The sequence below is a fragment of the Urtica dioica genome, chromosome 8 (genome assembly GCF_054948205.1).
Source record: "Urtica dioica subsp. dioica isolate 48M chromosome 8, U.dioica_male_clone48M_v1_H2, whole genome shotgun sequence".
NCBI classification, from domain to species: domain Eukaryota; kingdom Viridiplantae; phylum Streptophyta; class Magnoliopsida; order Rosales; family Urticaceae; genus Urtica; species Urtica dioica.
This window is the reverse complement of record NC_142763.1, coordinates 12,088,787-12,102,268: the sequence shown is the minus strand read 5'-3', so window position 1 is coordinate 12,102,268 and position 13,482 is coordinate 12,088,787. Positions and strand designations below refer to the sequence as shown.

Genomic DNA, 13,482 nt, shown 5'->3' with positions numbered 1-13,482 from the left:
GAAATCAAAATCAAGCACATAAGAAACACACATAATAGGTTCTAAACACATCATAATTTCATGAACTACCCCACATATGAAATTCATTACTTACAAGTTATCTTTTTCACATCTGTAGATACATGTTTACAAATACGTGTATCAAACTACAATTTCCTAACAATTAACTTCCAATTACATCAGTATAAAATTTGAAACCTCTTCAAAAAAATTAAAACAGTTATATGTTCATCATGAAACAACTTTCATCAAGCAACATCCAAAGAAAAAAAAAACCTTAAAGATCACAATTTATAAGCTGAACAACACAAATGAACACAAATAAACGATACAAACGACGCAATTTTCTGAAATATTGTTGAATTTGCACTATGTTGGTCGGCTTTTGGATGATGCGACGGAAATTGGGCCGTTGAGTGCGACGGAAATTGGGCCGTGGAGTGCGACGGAAATTGTGACAAAAATTACGCGACTTTTTTTTGTGTTTTATATCATGTGTCAAACGACATTAATGGATGCAAATCCCGACGACATGAAGATCTCCATGCAAAAATGACGCAATACCAGCGACACAAAATGACGAAACGCACATATAATGGTAAGATGGTCAGTCTTCATCAAATAGCGCAATTTCGATGCAATTTTCCGAAATTTTAATTCTTGAATACATCTACATATAATTCTACCCGAATGCAAGAAAAGAAAACAAAAACTAATATTTTAGTTTGACTGCTATCAACACACAAAGTGATTTTTTTACTTACTTAAAAAAAATTAGTCCAATGAATCATAATCTTCAAATTTCACATTTTGCTGTGTAACACAAAATTACATTTGTTATGCTGATCATATTTTTCAATATTTTAAATTTCGGTATTTGTGGTGGTCATATATTACAATATATTTCTTGTATACGTACATTGAACCCTAGGTCTGAATATAATATAATAAAATAAAAAGAGTACTTCCTGGATTCGTTTAACATTATTGGCAGGACAGTATGAGAAACCCGAATAATAATATTTAAAGGACAATGCGATAATTGGTTGAAGCCGATTTTTCAAATGATTATCAACTAGTAAATCCATTTAAGTTGGAAGTCGTTGTCGAATCATCTGCTATTCCTTTTATAGAAAATACGATGTTAAAGTTGCTTCATATTTGGTTGCTAATTTATTGTTTTCCTATTGATTAGATCCGAGTAGTAGTAACCATCAAATAATCTCCGAACTCATATTATAATATTAATATCTACTCATAATATAGTATGAGTATCACATGCTATTCAAGTCAAAGTGCCTTTTTTTTCATCTGCTAATTTGTCCATGTCATAGTCTTAACAATATATGTAGGTTTGACTGAATATTATTATTGCCGTTTCAATTAGGCATTGTTTGGTTTCCAGAAGAAAATTGTGACCACGTATGTTGATTTTATTTCACTGGGAAAACCTATATACAAATGATTATGATTGTTACAAGTATAGAGATTTATTTGACGTGGTTGTCATATTTTTAAAAAAATATTATATCAGTGCTATAGACAGTCTTCATTTTCCCACTCCACGCACGCCTCAGTGCCTCACTCCAAAAATGCGTACCGCGCCATATGGTCAATATTAAAGTGATCTAATTGAAAAATAAAATAAAAAATTAAGAGTATAAATAAATAAGAGATAAATAGAATATAAATATAATATTATATTCAAAAAAATTAGCTACGTAAGCCACCTAAACTATAAGAATTGTAAATTAGCCAACTTTTGATAAATACTTTGTAAATAGTCAACTTGCATACGTGACAGCATATTAACTACCTAAAATATATGTTTGACTGTGTTAAATAAGTCTTTTACTAGTCTGTTAATAAGTTTATTTGACTATTTACAAGAAATTAACTAAAAGTGGGTTATATTTCAGTTCATTATATCCACGTGGCTATATAACTTAATAATAATGCTATTATATTGGATTAAAAAGAGAGCTTAGAGATACGTTCTCTGTTTACGGCAAAAGTCTGAATAAAGTATATACATAAAAACTAAAGATAAAGTGAATAAAGCCACAAACAATGAAACTAGCACAGTTTTTAAAAATATGTCGCGCAAAGACACAGACGTCTTAAAAAAAACGCTTCTTTTTTTTCCTTTTCCACATCTCTTCTTCCTATCTCCTCCACCAGAGAACGAATTTCCGGGTAAGTGTGTGAGTTGATTGAGGTTGAACTTGTGTTGTATTTTGAGGTTTGAAGTTGAGGATGATTTTGAGAATAATTCAGGATGAAATTGTGTTAGAGCGTAGAATAGTATGCTAAAATCAGTTACTGCATGTTACATGTTCGATGAATGGCCTCTCTGTTATAACCCAAACCATCGGCTTTTGTTGCCGTCTCGGAACCTTGAATCTCTTCTGGAGTTCGCTAGGGTTTCTTGCGTTTTAATATTGTTATGTTTTATCAAAGAATTTCTTGTTTTTGGGCTTGACCTCATTCATATCTGAACTATGTGCTTTTGAATCGAAACCAGGAAGGGTTTGAAGAGAATCAAGAATGGGTCCTAAGCAATGTCAAGTCTGCAAAGAGGCGGTTTCCAAGTACAAGTGTCCCTCTTGTCTTATCCCATAGTAAGTACTATTGAACCGATTGCATCATTATTTCGTTCTCAACACATTTGGGTTTTTTTTTGTTGACACTTTTTTCCCTTGTTTCAGTTGTTCTCTAATCTGTTTCAAGAAACACAAAGGTGTGTTATGTTCTTCTTGTCTTTATTTTTCCTGAGAATTCACTTTTTGTGCAAAGAGTGGTGTTTATATATTTAGCAGTGTCATGAACTAGAAGTTTGTTTCTGAAAAGCGGTTGTGTAAAAACGTTCATACACGTTGTTTAGACCAGATTTCCTTTTGGGACTTACATTTCTTTGATTGGTGAAAGCTTATAAAGAGTATTCATTGGTTTTTGTTGTAATATTCGATTCTGTGATTCTATACTTTATTTTTCTACATTGTTTTTAACATTAATTGCATACTGTAAAATTCTACTAGTTGGTTATGTTTGAGTAATTACTAAACTGAGTTGGTACCAATACCAGAAACTCCATGCTCTAGGCCAGTTGTGGCTTCTGAAGAGAATCAAAGTTCAAGTAAGTTTTCATATGTTTATCAGTAATACATGTTTATGTTAAATATATATGCATGTTATATGAGTGGTTTAATCAAAGAGCTCAATTGCTTTGGATTTTATTTCACTCTTGTTTCTTAAGCTCCTCCTCCAACACAATCGCGTATCGATAGGCCAATAAGTGTCGGCAATTCTAGCGAAGTGTTGCAGACCTCACAACTAGAGGCGATAGGTTTGCTTCCAAACACTCGCAAATACAGATTTTTTTTAATCGCCAATGCTTTATTTTAAAGTTTGAAAATTTTATATTCGCAGCTTCTTCGAGTGAACTTCGAGACGCTCTTAAAGATGAAAACCTTCGGAAACTGATATGCGACATTGACTGCTCTCCTGATGCCGAGAATGTGAGAAAAAATGTTTTGAGAAATTGCATTTTATAGGCATAAATAGCTATTGTATAAAATATCGTTTTTTAATATATTAGTTGAAATAGCTTCTGAAATATGTTTTTTTAACACTATCAGGAACTTGAAAAGGCAATGGGACTTGAGTCGTTTCGTACGTTTACTGAGAAGGTGAGAATACTTCCTTTGGTGCATAAAGTATTTCAGAGCTCGAACCGATTCTCGAAATTCTTGTCGTTGAGCCATTTTTGTTTACAGATTATTTCCAGTGTAAACCCATAAACAGAGGAAGATCAGAGGCAAGGATAGCATTTGAAGATTAGTGGTATTACAAAGATCTCATCATCTTTTTTAAATCCTTCCATTTTCCTGATAACTCTTCCATAATTAAGTCATCTCATGGCGTTTATTTCTTGGAAAGGCTAAGAAATCACTCTAGTCTTGTACAACCTTAGAAGTTTTAATTTCGATACGAGAAAAAGCGCCATTCTAAAAAAAATTCAAGTATTTTTTTTTTTTTTTAATTTGTTTCAAATTGTGATATTCATGGATGCAGGGCACATCTTTACTTTGAAATAGCGAATGCCATATCATAAAGATTGCTTCTTCATATGGGAACCGGACATAATAACGGTTTTTGAAAAATGGACTCGACTAGTAGCAATTTTGATAATTTAAACAAAAATAGTAGCAACTATGTTTTTGGACACTTTTACTAGTAATTGTAGACTTATATATATATACAATTATTGTTAATTGTAAACTTGTAAGTCTACAGTTTATAGTTTATGACAACTATATACTTCTATGTCTACAGTTACTAGTAAAAGTGTCCAAAAACATAATTGCTACTATTTTGGTCTAAATTATCAAAATTACTATTAGTTGAGACCATTTCCTTTTTAAACATAAAGTATTCCTTAAAAAATTGGCCCAAACAGCCCATTTTTAAAAAATTGTAACCCAATTATTAATATATTTAGGAAAGTAGCTAATGTATTAGAATAATGATTCAATATTCCAGCACAACTCTTAAGGGTTTATAGTATTAACTGTCAAAGTAAATAATATTAACTTTCATATAATTTTGACAATTAATTTTAATAACGGTAACAAAAAAAAAGTAAATCTTATTAATGGTAATAAGAACAACAGTAAATTTTATTAACGGTAACAAGAACAATAAATCTCATTAATAGTGAGGAGAACAACAGTAAGTCTTATTAACGGTAACAAGAACAGCAAATTTTATTAGCAGTAACAAGAACAACAATAAATTTTATTAACGGTAACAAAAACAACAGTAAAACTCACATAGTAACAATAAAATAAAACAATAAGTCATGAATATGAAATTTCAAATAAATGACAGCATTTGAACCTGCGTCTATATAGTACATACATTCAAAATGCAGTATTTATATATTTTGTTTCTTGATTCTACAATAAATTAGTATCAGGTGATATTATTTTTAATTAAACTTTCACAATTTATCGGATAAGAAAAAGGCTTTCAAGAAGCCGTTAAACTCATCACAACTTTTTTTAAGCTACTACATTTCCCATTGCAAGCTTTAAAAAATCACTATCCAGCCAAAGCAAACCAGCAAAAGAAGAAGAAAAAAAAAATACAATTATAGAGCGAAAAAGAGATGGGCCTACAAAGGTGATGGCTGAAGAGGACATAGCATATGGGATGTGACTCTTAAGGAATTATTTTAAGTTAGTGAAAGTAGTAACGACAATGGACCAGGATTCTGTTGATGAGCAACAATGCGATGCTCTTCATATATACATATGAAAGACATATTACACACATCTCACTGGACCGCTTTATTTTAATGACCAAAACTACAATGAATAATGAATTATAACCAAAGACAAGCAGAATCGGAAAAGATGAAAGGATCTCCATGGTCCAGTAGAATGGTGGGAAAAATGGGAATACACTTTTTTTCATTCTCTTTTTTTTTTTTTCGCTTTTCAATAAATTGCGAAAACGATACTTCGTGTGAGTGTGACACATCATCACCATCCTCATTGTGGACCAGTGACTGTGTCACACAATTCTAAATTATGACATCTAATTTCATATATTTCTAACCACAGAGATACCTTCTCCTGTTTGAATAAACGACCACTGAAAAATTTAAAACCGAATAAAATAAATAAATAAATAAGAAGAGACGGAGATGGGAAAATGGAAGATTTATTGCTACGCGACTTTGTATTAATTACAAGTTAGGTGTGTTCTATGGTATAAGCCAGCCATTGAAGCTACTCTTGGAGAAGTCTTCTTCTCCTAGACTACAAAACTTAGCAGGCAAAAAGAGCCTTTTGGTTGAAATCCATGCCACCCTAAAAAAAAGACTTTCAACCTGAAATCCAAAAAAAAAAAAAAATAATAAATAACAACATTAGTTTATGTTATCCTTGCATTTATTGCAAAACCAAACTAGAAATATTCCAACAGCTCCGTTTCTTGATTGGGGTGGTCAAGTAAATGATTAAGAAAGATAAAGCCATCAAACCGTTTGCCAACTATAGTGCAAGAAAAAAAAAAGCCATATCTAAGAGAAATATAATGTTTTACAAATAATCATTCTTTTCTCCTAAAATCCTATCTCATATGTCCCTATAAATCAGAACACAGCACATGATACTAAAACCTAAAACCAATTTTTTAATTTCACTAGAACAGGGCTGCACTAAAACAAAAACAAAAACACACACACCACGCTGCTCTCTTGTCGCCATGACAATATATAGTGATCCAAAACCGACCTAACTTTGCTATTATTGTGAATAGATGTGAGAGGTGAGATATACCTGATTGATGATGTTCCGGATTCTCAGGTCCCCTACACGTACTCGGCTTACCGCTGCTCGGTTGGCCCATTCCTTGGTTCTGCGAATTGTCAACAATAAACAACGACCCTTACTAGTATCGCATCACGATTTCCCGAGAACACTACTAAAGTCCTAATCAAATTAGTTTTTATTATATTGATAACATTAAGGTTAATGACAAGAGTTGTTTAGTTCTAATTTTACGCTCTAAATTCCCCGTTGGAAAAATAACAAACTATTTTTATTGGAAACATTCCTTTAATGAATTCCCTGGCTCTTTAATGCGGTATCTTTGTGGCAAGAAATTATACAAAAGTGTCATTTGAAACTAATTGATTAGCAAAATACCCCAAGTTTCAAATTTTCAGCAAAGTAATCAAAGATACATTGTCAATTTTATTTTTTACACCGGGATTAATTTTTTGACAATTATTATAAGCAATTAATCACTTTAAAAAAATATTAATCCTAGGATTAATTTTGTTTTTGTAACCTGATTACTGCACACTTAGCTTATTCCTCTAATTTTTGGCAAACCTTGGCTATTTTGCAAATCCTTAATTTTAAATCGGCTATTTAGCCAAATCACAAAAAAAAAAAAAAATTCACCTGCGGTAATACTGGCAAGTGCATTTGGTGAGGACCGAGATAGTGCTGGTATGGATCGGGGAAATTGGGTACGCCCGGCTGGTTAGGGTTGTGTGCTGCGAAATGCGGGAACATCTGATCGGGCTGGGCCCTGGAGGGCTCGGCCGGCATGTGAAAGCCGGGGATCGGGAAGCGGGGTTGTCCCATGTGGGCCGATGCTGATGCGGGTCCCGCCATGGGAGAGCCGGCCAACATGTTCGGGAATTGCATCATCGGCCGGTTCATGCCCATCTCCATCCCCATGCTCATGCCCATGCCCATCCCCATCCCCATCCCCATCGGCGGCATGTATTGTTGGATTCCCGGGAACATCATCGGAACCATCCCACACCCCATCGACATCATCTGCCCACATTGTGAGTTTTCCGGGGATATATCAGCTATATATTATGTAAGGGTAGTTTAGTCTTTTATCCCTGATGCACAGTTATCTAAATGACATATCCCATTTTTCGGCGCTCTCTCTCGTTTATGCAAAGTTAACAATATCGACATATGAACATGGGTTTCGTAATCGAATTGGACTAAAAAGGTGGGGTGAGTGTACCTGAACTTGCAGCTGAAGCGACTTCAAGTATTCTATTGCCTCGTCTAGCATTGAAGCTTTGTCAGACTGGAAAGCAGAGACAAAAAAGAAAAAGAAACCATTAGAGCAGTTTCACATGAAAAAGCTGAAACAATGATGATTTGTATACGATTGGCTATACCTTGTTACAACGCGGTATCAATTCTTGCAAAGCTTTCATCTTTTCGTTTATCCTATCTCGCCGTCTCTGCACGGGAATATTGAACTCCGTCACTACAAGTAAATGCAAACTACTGCTAAGGAAATAGGAAATTTCCGATGAAAGTACGACGAACCCTTTCGGAGAGATTGTGAACCTCGGCTGCTCGGGTTCTCTTAGCAGATGATGTTCCGCGGGATTGTTTCTTCGTATCACCGGATTCAAAATCGGCATCCTAATTAATAACACATATGAGTAATCAGAATCATGAAACCAACCCTTGTCTATACGACACACTAGTACTGCTAAAAAAACATAATTTAATTCACGGATGAATTTAGCTTAATTTAATGCCAAAGAAGGCAATCAATCAATCAATCAGTTACCACCACACATAAAATTGAGAAATGAAAAACATTTACACTTGACTAGGTTCAGACGCTCAAGTTCTGATACACTGTCAGTCAAGTAGTAGTGAAATTTAAGGCAAAGGGTTGGGTCCAACCACCACAATCACCTCTTTATTTCTTCCCTCATTATTATTCACATACATAATAAAAAAAAAAAAGAAAAAAAAAGAGGAATGAAAGCTCCAAGAGCCGAGCTAAAAGACAGAGTCATCAGATATTTTAGATCTCAAGTCGTGGAGTTATTGGACGCTTGGAAAACCGGCCAAAGCCAACGGCCAACTAGAAAGTACTACACTCCTCCAAAGTGCATATACATACATATATGCATACGCACATACGTACGTACACATACATCGATATATGTGACCATTTATATTCCCCACACCGCCACGACAAAATGCTGACTACAACACCCCAAAAAAAAAATAAACACGTTGGTGGTTTCAGAAGATAAATACACACAAAAATTAAGAAGAGGTTAAACTGTGGCTACTAAAAATAACTTCTGCGCATATACATAACTACACAAAATATATATTAACTTTTATGTTCAGAAAAAAACGAGGAAAGGAAAGTAGTGTCCCGTCCCGTAACACGCGCCGTCAGTCCAATAAATGAAATTAAAATAAATAAATAAAATCAATCATTCGCTCAAATTGAACTTCTGTACGCCCCAGGGCCTGCCTTCAGAATCGACCTAACCCAATCAGGTCTCATTAACTCGCCAAGAGGCTCTACCCTGACCGTACAGGTGGCACGCTGATGTCATCTACCCCACGCGTGCGGTCGGATACTAGGGGCGCAGCGAAGCTACTGTGAGCCGCGCCGAACGTTAGGAGAAAAGGAGAGAGAGAGAGAGAGAGAAAAAAAAAATATCAGGCCGATGCGCACGTTATCCGACGCCCACGCACCCCCTCGCGCACGATAGCCGAGAGAGACAGACGAACTAAACGGTAACGTATCGGAAAACACAGAGAAAGATAGAGAGAGAGAGAGAGAGATCAGACTGACTCGGAGAGATTGAGTCGGTCACGACTCACTCACCTCGCTCTGGCACTCGGCGTCGTCTGGCGGTTCCGCTCCCTTCCTCTTCCGATCTTCCGGCGGGAACTTCAACTGCTGAATCGGCGGCGGAAGCTCGGCGGCGCTGTCGCTGGAGTCCGCCGGCGACGAAACCTCCTTCGCCGACGCCGTCGTAATCCCGCCGAACGCCGGCGCGTCGCAGGAGTCCACCATCGTGACCACTCCGCTCTTCGAACCGGACGGTCCCGGCCGCGGCGGCGGCGGCGGCGGCAGAGCTGAGGCCGTGGCGGTGGTGGCCGTGGCGGCTGGCGGAGGATAGAGAAGGTCGGCGGAGAAGTCGTCGTCGACGAGAGGATAGTGAAGCCACGAAGCCATCTCGTCCTCTTGCATAAACAAGTGCTGGCTCTGGCTCTGGCTCCTGAGGTCGAGCTCCGGCGGCGGAGATTTCCTCTGGTTCTGGCTCTGAGCGATGACCTGACCGTTCTGCCACAGAAGCTCCATAATCTCTTCCTCCGCCCTGTTCGGGCACAGCAAAAGAGATGAGATGCTGATCAGAAGGAATCAATGGAGGTTTTGATGATAACATACATGAAGGAGGATTTCTTGGGGCGAGCGAGGCTGGATGATGTGGGAATAGCGCAGTCGTCTTCCATTTCGAACTCAGGGACGCAGTGATTCATCCTCTCTAATACACCGCCTCACAATCGCTAACAAAACACAATTAAAAATACTGATCAAAACTAACCAATAGTGCTTTTGGTGGAGAGAGAGAGAGAGAGGGCTCTGTGTGCTCCTCTCGGCTCACCTATTTCCCGAGGGTGATTTTTTCGCCGACAATACAACATATGATAATACCAGTAATGATAATTATAGGGATGATTATAATACTATTATTTCAGAGATGAGGTTTTGAATTCTGATAAGGAGGTGAAATGAGAGAGAGAAAAGATTGGAGTAGATTCGGGTGTTGGGTGTTTGCCGTATGTGTAAATGTCGCCTGCAGATAAGGCTCCTCTTCTTTCCTTTTGTTTTGTGTCCCTCTCTCTCTCTCCCCATTTCCCATACACCCATGCTTTCCTCTCTTTTTTTTATCTAATAATCAAATTCTCTTCGAGCAAAAATAGAAATAATAATAATTAAATACTCTGTTCTTTATTTTTTATATAAATTTTACCGCTGAGGTAAAGTTTTGAATAATATGCTATTTCCTATTTCTGAAGCTGAACTCATCATTAGTTAGGGGATATCAGGCTAATCATTTGGAAGAGTGTGTCAAAAATCAAAATTATGTTATTGAGGGTGATGTGACACCTTCGATTGCGACTCAACGACTTAAATCATTCTGCTCTGGGTAAATGGTATTCAAAAACTACATTTTATACACTTTAGTCGGACCATCTTTAATGCTGATGTAAATATTATATCAAATAATTAAAGATTAATGGTGAGATAATTAGATCAATAGTTTAATAGTCCATTATCTATTTAAAAAATAATCCATAGATTTGGAGTAAATTAATTAATTAAAGAGTAAATTAAATTTAAATTTATTCTTTAGTTAATTAATTAAATTTACTATTTAGTTAATTTACCGCGGGTCTAATGAATTTTTTTTTAATAAAATGAAACTTTGACTATGATCTTAAAATGAGCTAAAAAAATGTCTAGTTGCAATAAATTTTTTTATTAATTATTATAATTAATCAATACATATTTAAGATTGAGCATATGATTAGTGTATAACTAAATTAAATTAAATTAAAAACATAATCTTATAACACCTTGGATAGTCATTTGGTCGTATTGTTGCCACCATTTTGATCAATACATGTAGATTGTGGGCTGTGGCATTTGTCCCAATGTACCTCGCCGGAGGACCTTCCCACAAATGGCCTATTCGTGGCCCTTTGAGATCCTAATATGCTCTCAGCAACATCTAGACTCGATCTTACAACAAAATAAGAAATAAACCGCCAAATCGAAGATTGCACAAATCAACAAAAGAATGCAACGGAACTTGACAAAAAAAGGAACTCGATAGTGAACCTTGGTTAGATGGAGAAGAACAACTCATGTACGTTGTCAGATAGAACGTCGCAACCACGTAGATCGAAAGCGGCTCACCGAAGCCCGACCACATATGTTAGAAAACCTCGACTCGTTAGAGTGAGAGGGAGGAAAAAAAAGTATCACATTTAGAAATTATTTGTCGATATATGAAAATAGTGCTGGGATGTAACAGCCGAAACCTTTCTCCAACTAAAAAACGGAATAAATATCTCTCGATGTGAAATCTACGTCCACTTTACGCTGCTAATATCACTATAAATCTAATAGGAAAAGTGTTTACAATCGTTCTCTTTTTTTTCTGTACTAAAACTCTCTTTTGTTTTTCTACACACACAAAAAAGTCTGCTGCAACATATTTATAGAGAAACAACTAGGGCAATAGATAAGCCTGAAATACCATAAATACTCGACTTAATTTCTGACCAAAATGACATACACAGTGTCGTCTGGTCTCCAACTCGACGTTGTCTACTCGGCGATCAATCTCAACTCGGTGATCGACTTCGGTCTTCCGCATCCCAATTTGTCAGCTCGACACCGATTTTCAGCTCGTCAGCTCGACTCCCAAAGTTTTTCTGCAAAAAAGAAAAGTTCGGTAAAATTAATGTTAAATACTTGTGAATGACTTCTCATCACTTTCTATTGCACAGTCGACGTTGCTGCCGCGTTTTTATGGTTAAAAGGAATTATCTTTTTCTCTGCTCCAGATATTATGAAACATCCAAACTTTCTGCAGCAAAAGAAAACGTCCCATTCTAAAAATAAATAAACAAAAATACTATTCCATATGTCGTGAACTAACATATTATACATGTCGCCACTCGCACATGATATGACAGAACGCACACAAAATTATGTATGTTTGCATTTGTATTTCTGATCCTACTTGTGGAACTTCAATAATTATTATCAATTTCTACATAGTTCTTAGATTGTTGTTGGATTTACATCACACATTTTGTAAAAAAGAAAGTACTAGAAAGTAGAAAGTAGAAACAATATAAACAATGTAGGCTTTGCTTTAAATAGATATTGGCAATTCTGACGGAGATCAAGGGGCAGTTAATAATGACAGTTAACTACAAAAATGTCTGCAAATACAAAATTAGCACTCGTAGTTAAATTAAAAAGTATACATAGAAAAACTAATTATGAATAGGGCATTGTAACAAAATAATCAAAATGAAACTATGAAATTTGTTTTTAGTTTACGTTTCACAACTTTTAAGGAAATAGTTTCACAACTTTTAGGGAAATAGCCAACAAGTTTATGTGGCAATAATTAAGATATGATTTACCTTTATTTATTAACAAATTCGTCATTTTCTCCCTCTTATTTTTTTGCCCACATTTTTTTTTACATAAAAACTTCAAAAAATCATATCTATCTCATATGAACTCGAAATTGAGTGATTCCAAATCCTACAGATTCGTGACGCCGAGATCTTCAAAAATAAATCCATTGTGTCTGATGAAAAATCATGTTTAATACCATAAATGTAAAAAAATCACGTTACTACATTAAATATGAAAATAACTGAAATTTTTTAAAATTATCGACATAAATATAATTTTTCATCAAACACAATTAGTTTATTTTTGAAGTTCTCGACGTCACGAATTTGTAGGATTTGATCACTCCATTTCGAGTTCGTATGAGAAAGATACGAATTTTTGAAGTTTTGATACAAAATATATATATATATATATATATATATTTGAAAAAAAAATAGGAGAGAGAAAGTGACGAATTTGTTAATAAATAAGGGTAAATTAGACCTTAATTATTGTCACATAAGCCATTTAGCTATATCACTAAAAATTGTCAAACATAGGCTAGATCCAAAATCACATGTTTAAAGTGGTCTAATTAGTCACAAATCTCTTATAAAAATCCCTATGGTTTAAGAATATATTTTTTAATATTTTTAATTTGAAAAAGCGTTAATTTATTTACCTAAAATGTCATAAAGTTAATAAAAACATGTTTCTTAATTAATACTTTATTCATACATTCTTAATGAAAAGATTTGCACTTTTTTCTTTTCTTTATACTACTTCTTTTCCATTTCGTTTTTCTTCCACAAATCTGGCTTTATTTTATAATCTTGATTTTATGCAATACAATAGATCCGTATTTTCTTTCATTACGTAAGACTTATGAACAAATTTCTAAATTCGGGTTGTGATAATTTTTTTTTTTCTCAAACATATAAAGAAGTTTTTTAATTAGATTCT

General features: G+C 35.0%; 2 protein-coding genes across 3 annotated transcripts; one reads left to right on the top strand and one right to left on the bottom strand.

Annotated features, from left to right (window-relative positions):
- The first annotated feature begins 2,078 nt into the window (after positions 1-2,078).
- LOC149388165 (HIT-type Zinc finger family protein) lies at positions 2,079-4,216 on the top strand. The gene is made up of 8 exons (XM_089624074.1): positions 2,079-2,196; positions 2,525-2,621; positions 2,709-2,740; positions 3,086-3,136; positions 3,257-3,346; positions 3,430-3,518; positions 3,639-3,689; positions 3,777-4,216. Exons 2-8 carry the CDS (start codon positions 2,548-2,550, stop codon positions 3,798-3,800), a joined length of 411 nt encoding a protein of 136 aa, XP_089480200.1. The 5' UTR covers positions 2,079-2,196; positions 2,525-2,547; the 3' UTR covers positions 3,801-4,216.
- Positions 4,217-5,445: 1,229 nt separating this feature from the next.
- On the bottom strand, positions 5,446-10,268 carry PIL5 (phytochrome interacting factor 3-like 5). Of its 2 annotated transcripts, XM_089623782.1 has the most exons (9): positions 9,980-10,268; positions 9,763-9,881; positions 9,196-9,691; positions 7,878-7,976; positions 7,724-7,789; positions 7,564-7,629; positions 6,978-7,361; positions 6,348-6,426; positions 5,446-5,896 (listed from the first exon to the last, which is right to left on the bottom strand). In XM_089623782.1, the coding sequence occupies exons 2-9, from the start codon at positions 9,852-9,854 to the stop codon at positions 5,892-5,894; spliced, it is 1,287 nt and encodes a 428-aa protein (XP_089479908.1). In that variant the 5' UTR covers positions 9,855-9,881; positions 9,980-10,268; the 3' UTR covers positions 5,446-5,891. The 2 variants fall into 2 exon arrangements, with proteins under 2 accessions (XP_089479908.1, XP_089479909.1); XM_089623783.1 differs by lacking the exon at positions 9,980-10,268 and having other exon boundaries at positions 9,759-9,879.
- Positions 10,269-13,482: the final 3,214 nt, after the last annotated feature.